Source organism: Diplodia seriata (genome assembly GCF_021436955.1).
Source record: "Diplodia seriata strain FDS-637 chromosome Unknown scaffold_1, whole genome shotgun sequence".
NCBI lineage: Eukaryota > Fungi > Ascomycota > Dothideomycetes > Botryosphaeriales > Botryosphaeriaceae > Diplodia > Diplodia seriata.
Window position 1 is genome coordinate 4567265 of NW_027117308.1, and position 9198 is coordinate 4576462.

A 9198-nucleotide genomic window follows, 5' to 3' on the forward strand; every position below is an offset into this window, starting at 1 on the left:
GCCAAAGCTTCAACATCGAGCTGCCTGTCTCAACACCTGTTCCTGCCGTGCGCGCCAGCCCGCTGATACCAACAACCACCGCCCGTGCGCTGCTGCCTTTTGAAAGTCGTGTGCCGCCGCCCTTTCTTCTTGCACCTTCTCCCGCTGTCCTGGTGGTGAACGCCCTCATACACCCACCTCAATCCCTCCGCCTCTTCTTTTCCTCCGCCTTTTTGTCCGCACGCGCCATTGGGTCACGCGCAGCTTCCTTCCGCCCTCTGTCCGCCTTAGATACCCGCGCCTTTAATTCGCACCCAAAATTTTCTCGCCGCGCCCTCCGCCCTGCTCACCGCCATCACCATGCGTCCCGAAATCGAGCAGGAGCTCTCCCACACGCTCCTCGTGGAGCTGCTTGCATACCAGTTTGCGTCGCCCGTAAGATGGATCGAGACGCAAGATGTCATTCTCGGCGAGAAGACCACCGAGCGCATCGTTGAGGTCGGCCCCGCCGACACGCTCGGCGTGATGGCCAAGCGGACGCTGGCCTCCAAGTACGAGGCACACGATGCGGCGCGCTCCGTCCAGCGCCAAATCCTCTGCTACAACAAGGACGCGAAGGACATCTACTACGATGTCGACCCCGTGGAAGACGAGCCCGAGGCCCCCGCAGCAGAGTCGTCGTCCGCAGCAGCTTCTGCCCCAGCTGCCGCGGCCGCCGCTCCTGTTGCCGCCGCCCCCGCTCCCAGTGCAGGCCCCGCGGCCGCCGTGCCAGATGCCCCGGTTACGGCCACAGACATCCTGCGGGCATTGGTTGCTCAGAAGTTGAAGAAGCCGCTCGGCGACATTCCGCTGAGCAAGGCCATCAAGGACTTGGTTGGAGGTGAGAATTTTTGAAGCCCTCGGCAACGTGAAAACCAGCCATGCTAACGTTCAGCGCAGGCAAGTCCACCCTTCAGAATGAAATCCTCGGAGACCTGGGCAAGGAGTTCGGCTCGACTCCTGAGAAGCCCGAGGACAGCCCTCTCGACGAGCTCGGTGCGTCGATGCAGGCCACTTTCAACGGCCAGCTCGGCAAGCAGTCGTCCTCCCTCATTGCGCGTCTGATCTCCTCCAAGATGCCCGGTGGCTTCAACAACACATCCGCAAGGAAATACCTCGAGACAAGGTGGGGTCTTGCGGCCGGTCGCCAGGACGGTGTTCTGCTGCTCGGCCTGACTTTGGAGCCGGCGGCGCGTCTTGGGTCTGAGACCGACGCCAAGGCGTGGCTCGACGACATTGCCCACAAGTACGCTGCCAGTGCAGGCATCAGCCTGTCTGCACCTGTCGCGGGCGGCGATGCCGGCGCTGGTGCTGGCGGTATGATGATGGACCCTGCTGCCATCGACGCTCTTACCAAGGACCAGAGGGCGCTCTTCAAGCAGCAGCTCGAGCTGTTCGCCCGCTACCTCAAGATGGACCTCCGCTCCGGCGACAAGGCGTTCGTCGGATCGCAGGAGACCAACAAGGCCCTCCAGGCTCAGCTGGATCTCTGGAACACCGAGCACGGCGAGTTCTACGCTGCTGGCATTGAGCCCCAGTTTACCTCCCTCAAGGCTCGTGTTTACGACTCCTCGTGGAACTGGGCCCGCCAGGACGCTCTTACCATGTACTACGACATCATCTTCGGCCGCCTCAAGGCAGTCGATCGCGAGATTGTCAGCCAGTGCATCAACATCATGAACCGCTCGAACCCGACCCTGCTGGAGTTCATGCAGTACCACATCGACCACTGCCCTACCGAGCGCGGCGAGACCTACGAGCTCGCCAAGGAGCTCGGCCAGCAGCTGATCGAGAACTGCAAGGACGTCCTCAACGCCGCCCCCGTCTACAAGGATGTCGCCATGCCCACTGCGCCCTCGCTCAACATTGATGCTCGCGGCAACATGAACTACGCCGAGGTTCCCAGGTCCAGCGTGCGCAAACTTGAGCACTACGTCAAGGAGATGGCCGAAGGCGGCAAGCTCTCCGAGTACGGAAACCGCACCAAGGTCCAGAACGACCTGCAGAGGATCTACAAGCTCATCCGCCAGCAGCACAAGCTGTCCAAGTCTTCTCAGCTGCAGATCAAGACCCTCTACGGCGATGTCATCCGCTCTCTGTCCATGAACGAGGGCCAGATCATCCCCTCCGAGAACGGCAAGAGCGCCAATGGCCGTCGTAAGGGCCGCAACGGACGCATCAACGGCACCAACAAGCAGGGCAAGGTCGAGACCATCCCCTTCCTGCACCTCAAGCGCAAGGACGAGCACGGCTGGGAGTACAGCAAGAAGCTCACCGGTGTCTACCTTGACGGTTTGGAGCGTGCCGCCCGCGATGGTGTCACATTCCAGGGCAAGAACGTCCTGATGACTGGTGCTGGTGCTGGTTCCATCGGTGCTGAGGTCCTCCAGGGCCTGATCTCTGGTGGTGCCAAGGTTGTCGTCACGACTAGCCGTTTCTCGCGCCAGGTCAACGAGTACTACCAGTCCATCTACTCCCGCTTCGGCGCCCGTGGCTCTCAGCTCATCGTTGTTCCCTTCAACCAGGGCAGCAAGCAGGATGTCGAGGCTCTTGTCAACTACATCTACGACGCCAAGAACGGTCTCGGTTGGGATCTCGACTACGTCGTGCCTTTTGCCGCCATTTCTGAAAACGGCCGCGAGATTGATGGCATCGATTCCAAGTCTGAGCTTGCTCACCGCATCATGTTGACCAACCTGCTCAGGCTTCTTGGCTGTGTCAAGCAGCAGAAGCATGCCAACTCCTACGAGACCCGCCCCGCTCAGGTCATTCTGCCTCTCTCTCCTAACCACGGTACCTTCGGCAACGATGGTCTGTACGCTGAGTCCAAGATTGCGCTTGAGACTCTCTTCAGCAGGTGGCACTCTGAGAGCTGGGGCAACTACCTCACTATCTGCGGTGCTGTCATTGGCTGGACTCGTGGCACTGGTCTCATGGCCGGCAACAACATCGTTGCTGAGGGCATTGAGAGGTACGGTGTGCGCACTTTCTCTCAGCAGGAGATGGCCTTCAACCTGTTGGGCCTCATGTCCCCGTCGATCGTCAACCTTTGCCAGGTCGAGCCTGTCTGGGCTGATCTCAACGGCGGCTTCCAGTACCTGCCCAACCTCAAGGACCTCATGACGGACCTCCGCAAGGAGCACACCGAGACTAGCGAGATCCGCAAGGCCGTTACCAAGGAGACATCTACCGAGAACAAGATCGTCAACGGCGAGAAGAGCGAGGCTCTGTACCAGAAGGTCACCGTCCAGCCTCGTGCCAACCTCAAGTACGACTTCCCTAAGGTTCCCGACTGGGAAACTGAGGTCAAGCCGCTCAACGAGAACCTCAAGGGTATGGTGGACCTCGAGAAGGCCGTTGTCATCACCGGTTTTGCCGAAGTTGGCCCCTGGGGTAACGCTCGTACCCGTTGGGAGATGGAGGCCTACGGCGAGTTCTCTCTCGAGGGTTGCGTTGAGATGGCCTGGATCATGGGTCTCATCAAGAACCACAACGGTATGATCAAGGGCAAGAGCTACTCTGGCTGGGTTGATGCCAAGACCGGAGACCCCGTCGATGACAAGGACATCAAGAAGAAGTACGAGAAGTTCGTCCTTGAGCACTCTGGTATCCGTCTCATCGAGCCTGAGCTCTTCGGTGGCTACGACCCGAACAAGAAGCAGCTCCTCCAGGAGGTCCAGATCGATGAGGATCTCGAGCCTTTCGAGGCGTCCAAGGAGACTGCTGAGGAATTCAAGCGCGAGCACGGCGACAAGGTCGAAATCTTCGAGCTTCCCGATTCCGGCGAGTACAGCGTCCGGGTGAAGAAGGGTGCTTCTCTCCTGATCCCCAAGGCTCTGCGTTTCGACCGTCTTGTCGCCGGCCAGGTTCCTACTGGTTGGGACGCTCGCAGGTACGGTGTGCCGGAGGACATCATCGAGCAGGTCGACACCGTCACCTTGTTCGTCCTGGTCTCCGTTTCCGAGGCTCTCCTGTCGGCCGGTATTACCGACCCGTACGAGTTCTATAAGTACGTCCACATCTCGGAGGTCGGTAACTGTACCGGTTCGGGTATTGGTGGTTCCGGTGCTCTGAGGGGCATGTACAAGGACCGTTTCCTCGACAAGCCGCTCCAGAAGGACATTCTGCAGGAGTCCTTCATCAACACCATGAGCGCCTGGGTCAACATGTTGCTCCTTTCCTCCACTGGTCCCATCAAATCTCCCTCTGGTGCTTGCGCCACCGCTGTCGAGTCCGTCGACATCGGTTACGAGACCATTCTCGAGGGCAAGGCCAGAATCTGCCTTGTCGGTGGTTTCGATGACTTCCAAGAGGAGGGCTCCTACGAGTTCGCCAACATGAAGGCCACCAGCAATGCCGAAGATGAGTTCGCTCACGGCCGCACTCCCAAGGAGATGTCGCGTCCTACCACCACCACCCGTAACGGATTCATGGAGTCCCAGGGTTGCGGTATCCAGGTCATCATGGACGCTCGTCTTGCTCTTGACATGGGTGTTCCGATCTACGGTATCCTTGGCTTCACTGCCACTGCCACCGACAAGATCGGCCGCTCTGTCCCCGCTCCCGGCCAGGGTGTCCTCACGACTGCTCGCGAGGAAGTCTCCAAGTTCCCCTCTCCTCTGTTGGACATCAAGTACAGGAGGCGCCAGCTGGAGCACCGCCGCCGCCAGATCAAGCAGTGGCAGGAGTCCGAGCTTCTGTACCTCCAGGATGAAGTGGCTGCCATGAAGTCTCAGGATGCCAGCTTCAGCGAGTCCGAGTACATGACCGACCGCCTCGAGCACATCGAGCGCGAGGCCAAGCGCCAGGAGAAGGCTGCCCTGTGCAGCTTGGGCAACCAGTTCTGGAAGCAGGACCCCAGGATCGCTCCCATGCGCGGTGCTCTTGCCACCTGGGGTCTTACCATCGACGACCTGGACGTTGCCTCTTGCCACGGTACTTCTACCGTTGCCAACGACAAGAACGAGTCCGATGTGCTCTGCCAGCAGATGAAGCACCTTGGCCGCAAGAAGGGCAACGCCATCCTTGGTGTCTTCCAGAAATACCTCACCGGTCACCCCAAGGGTGCTGCCGGTGCCTGGATGATGAACGGTGCTCTGCAGGTCCTCAACAGCGGTCTCGTCCCCGGCAACCGCAACGCCGACAACGTGGACAAGGTCCTCGAGAAGTTCGACTACATGGTCTACCCCAGCCGTTCCATCCAGACGGATGGTGTCAAGGCCGTGTCCGTCACCTCGTTCGGTTTCGGTCAGAAGGGCGCTCAGGCCATCGCCATCCACCCCAAGTATCTCTTCGCCACCCTCGACCACGCCGAGTACGCCAACTACAAGACCCGTGTCGAGTCTCGTCAGAAGAAGGCCTACCGCTACTTCCACGACGGTCTGCTCAACAACACCATGTTCCGCGCCAAGAGCAAGGGACCGTACGACGAGGCCCAGCAGAGCGAAGTCTTCCTCAACCCCTCGGCTCGCGTCACCGTTGACAAGAAGACGTCGAACTGGGCGTACCCTGCCAAGATCCCGGCTCAGATTCCGGTCACCAAGGCCAAGACTGAGCAGACACGCCAGACGGTCGAGCACCTCGCCAAGGCTACTGCTGGTGAGAACTCCAAGGTCGGTGTCGACGTGGAGAACATCTCATCCATCCCCATCGACAACGAAACCTTCCTCGAGCGCAACTTCACGGAGCAGGAGCAGGCTTACTGCAAGGCGGCCCCGAACCCGGCGGCTAGCTTTGCCGGTCGCTGGTCTGCCAAGGAGGCGGTCTTCAAGTCGCTTGGCGTTGCTGGCAAGGGTGCCGGTGCTGCGCTGAAGGAGATTGAGGTTCTGAACGACGAGAACGGCGCTCCCGTTGTCACTGTAAGTTGACTTTATCCGACACCACACATTTCAAATGCTAACCGACTTGACAGCTTCACGGTGATGCCGAGGCTGCGGCCAAGGAGGCGGGTGTCAAGTCCGTCAACGTCAGCATCAGCCACAGCGATGACCAGGCCATCGCCATCGCGGTGTCCGCTCTGTAAAGGAAATGAGTACAAAAGACAAAAGAAGGGCAAAAAAGACCAGGGACGGTCATAGGATACGGAGCGGGTTTCCTTTTTCAGGTCTGCGTAAAGCATAGATCAAGACCTTGGCTTTTTGTTTTGATTTAGAGATTCACCGGCTGTACTTTGGGAAGGCGTTTTGTTTTACTCATGTGGTTTACGATGACGTTATAATGCGGATCGGATCATATAGTCGCAGCTACCGGGTGCGGCATGTCATCCAGAGGGCAGGATGGCATGTCGCGCCATGTAGGAATGATATGATACAACTTAGACCGATGTTTGCTTCACCGGGCTCGTGGCGTGTCTGAAGTTTTGCATCCGCGACTGCTTGGGCAAGAATAATCATAGACCGAAGGATTCACGAGCGTTTGAGGGTCTGGAGCATTGACGCTTCAGTTTCGACCATGTCTGCCTTTGGAAGACCCCGCTGTGGGGACGTCTCTAACTAACGCCTTTCGCCATACAGCTCTCAACTTGTCGTGAAGGGTCACTGGCCGCTGATCAGTCAAACCGTCTGTATGTCCGAGGAGCTAGTGGAGAGCTAAAAGTATATCGATTGAATTATTAGTTCCGTCGCGGGGCATGAAGCAACTGAACTTGGCTGGGATGATGACTTTGCCCGATTCGGAAAGGCTCAACACCGCACTGATGGCCACGGGCCTTAGCCATCTGACCAGTCCCTCCGCTCGGGTGTGGCCAAAGCACGGGTTGCCCTGTTGCCCCTCAAGATCGGAGTCGGAGAGATAGCCGGAAAATCCAATCTTGTTCGATCGTGCAGACGCAAGCTGACGGTGCCATCAACGTCAAGCTAGACACGCGCCATTGCGCTAGGATGATGCACGAGGGTGTTGGCCGATCTGCACATGGAATTCCGTGAAAGACGGTGTCCAGCTGATGTCCAACAAGTAGCATCCGAGAGTGCAGCCGACGACGGGGTGCACCCCATTGTATATCCTTTCCGCCCCGTTGGGGGGCAACTTGGTGCCGATGTTCGGCGGGCGGGTGGCCCTACGCCTCTTCAGCCTCCAAATCCCACATCACGCAGTATTATTATTACCTGCTGCCACAGCCGCCCTCATCCCACGGAACCAGCCACGAGATGACGGCACCATCGGAGCCAATCGTCCAATGATGATCTTCCGGGACCGCAACGTGCGCAGCTGCCGAGGAAGCCGGACGCCAGCCGGACGCTAAATGCCATTAGCTCACGACGTATTGCCTACCCCTGTGGGCTTCGCGGCCGATCCTGATCGCCCGTGCAAGGCTGCCTATTCGCCCGCTTGCCTACCATCGCGTGGTTTTGCTCTGCTCCGGTCCTTTTACCGGAGCTCGTGGGAGAGTTAGCTTCGTTAGCTGATTGCGAAGCTTGCGCCGTCGTCGAGAAGCTGATGCAACACCGCCAGCTAGTACATATTTTCTGACAAGGGGCACTTGCGGCTGTGGCTTCGGGAGCGCTTGGTCGTCGAGGCAGGCTGCTGCTGCTGCGAGGGTACCGCGGCCATTGTATATGTAATGATGCCTCCACTTCTTTTCGCGGGGGACGGATCTTCCTCTCTTTTCGATTCGCCCTCTGTCGGCGAGACGTACCAGACGTTGGTTCTCCATCCTCGACTGCTGCTGGCCAGTTGCGACATCTTCTCCAATGTACTCGGCCTAATACGCCCAATCCACGCTCCCTCGCTCCCACCATCGCCATCCTCTACATATCCAACGCATCCAACCCGGATCCTCACTGCCACCACACATATCAACCCTCGCCGCACGTCCAATCCGCATACACGACTCCTCCACCACGTCGCCAACACCGACTCCGCGCCCACCGAGCGCATTCGCGGTGCCCAAAGCACCACCACCACCACCACAATGAGCACCCTCGCCTCCTACCTCGGGCCGGAGCTAGCCAGCCAACTACCGCCCGCCAACCACCTCAACCCCGAAACGCACGTCACGACAATGCTCGGGGTGGAGATCTCCCTGACGATCCTGATGGTCATCTTCGTCAGCATGCGCTTCTACTCGCGGCTCTTCATCAACGGGCTGTTCGGGCTGGACGACGCGACCATGGGGCTCGCGGCGGCCACGGCCGTCGGCCACACGCTGGTGACGTGCGCCGGCACCGCCCACGGCATCGGCTTCCACCTGTGGGACGTGCACCCGGACAGCATCCCGGCCGGGTTCAAGTACACGTTTACGAGTATTTTGTTGTTCCATCCCGTGTCCGCGTTGACGAAGATGAGCGTGTGTTTGGGGTATTTGAGGCTGTTTCCCGGGACGGGGAATTTGGTGTTTTGCTGGGCCGCGATCGCGTATAGCGCTATGTGGGGGGTTGCGAGCTTTTTTGCGGTGCTGTTCATGTGCACGTAAGTCTTGGACGGGGGTCTTCTCTCTTTTCTTTTCCTCTCTCTCTCTCCCTCTCTCTCCGCGAGACGACTTCGACTGTCCGGGGGAGGGGCGGGGGGCGCAAAGCGATGTGTGTGTGTGTGTGTGTATGTGCAAGGGAGACGGAAAACGCTGATGTTGTTCAGGCCGATCAACCTCTTCTGGAACCAGCCGTTCAGCATCCAGCGCGACTGCGTCGACGTGCTGACGCTGCTCGTGGCGACGGCGGCGCTCAACAGCCTCGGCGACCTGCTCGTCTACCTGTGGCCGATCAAGTTCCTGTTCAAGCTGCAGATGCCGCTCGCGCACCGGCTGGGCCTGATCCTCCTCTTCTCCTTCGGCTGCGTCGTCTTCGCCGCGAGCATCTGCCGCATCGTCTCCCTGCCGCCCGCCATGACGTCCGTCGACGTGCTTTGTAAGTGCCTGCCCTGCCCCGCCCGCCCCCCCTTCCCCCTTCCCCCTTCCACTGGACCTTTCTCCGCGGACATGCCGGGCTGACGGGGGAAACAAAAGACAACTCCTCCACCCTCCTCCTCATCGCCAGCATCGAGGAAAACGTCGGCATCATCTGCGGCTGCCTGCCCTGCGTCAAAGGCACCCTCGCCCACTTCTGGCCGCGCATCTTCCGCTCCACCGACCACCGCTCGTATTCCCCCGACAACACGCCAAACAGTATCGGCGGCGGTGGTGGCCGCCACAACAATTCGTCGTCACGCCGCAACCGCCGCGACCACTACCACCACACGGGCCCCGGC

General features: G+C 59.4%; 2 protein-coding genes across 2 annotated transcripts; both read left to right on the forward strand.

The window, feature by feature from the left end:
- Positions 1-339: 339 nt before the first annotated feature.
- FAS1_2 (beta subunit of fatty acid synthetase) lies at positions 340-6040 on the forward strand (the record flags this gene model as incomplete). Its single annotated transcript, XM_066772812.1, has 3 exons — positions 340-859; positions 919-5870; positions 5930-6040. The coding sequence occupies 3 exons, from the start codon at positions 340-342 to the stop codon at positions 6038-6040; spliced, it is 5583 nt and encodes a 1860-aa protein (XP_066638091.1).
- A 2376-nt stretch (positions 6041-8416) lies between these two features.
- Positions 8417-8941, forward strand: SLS55_001317 (uncharacterized protein; the record flags this gene model as incomplete). The annotated part of the gene is made up of 2 exons (XM_066772813.1): positions 8417-8424; positions 8590-8941. The coding sequence occupies 2 exons, from the start codon at positions 8417-8419 to the stop codon at positions 8939-8941; spliced, it is 360 nt and encodes a 119-aa protein (XP_066638092.1).
- Positions 8942-9198: the final 257 nt, after the last annotated feature.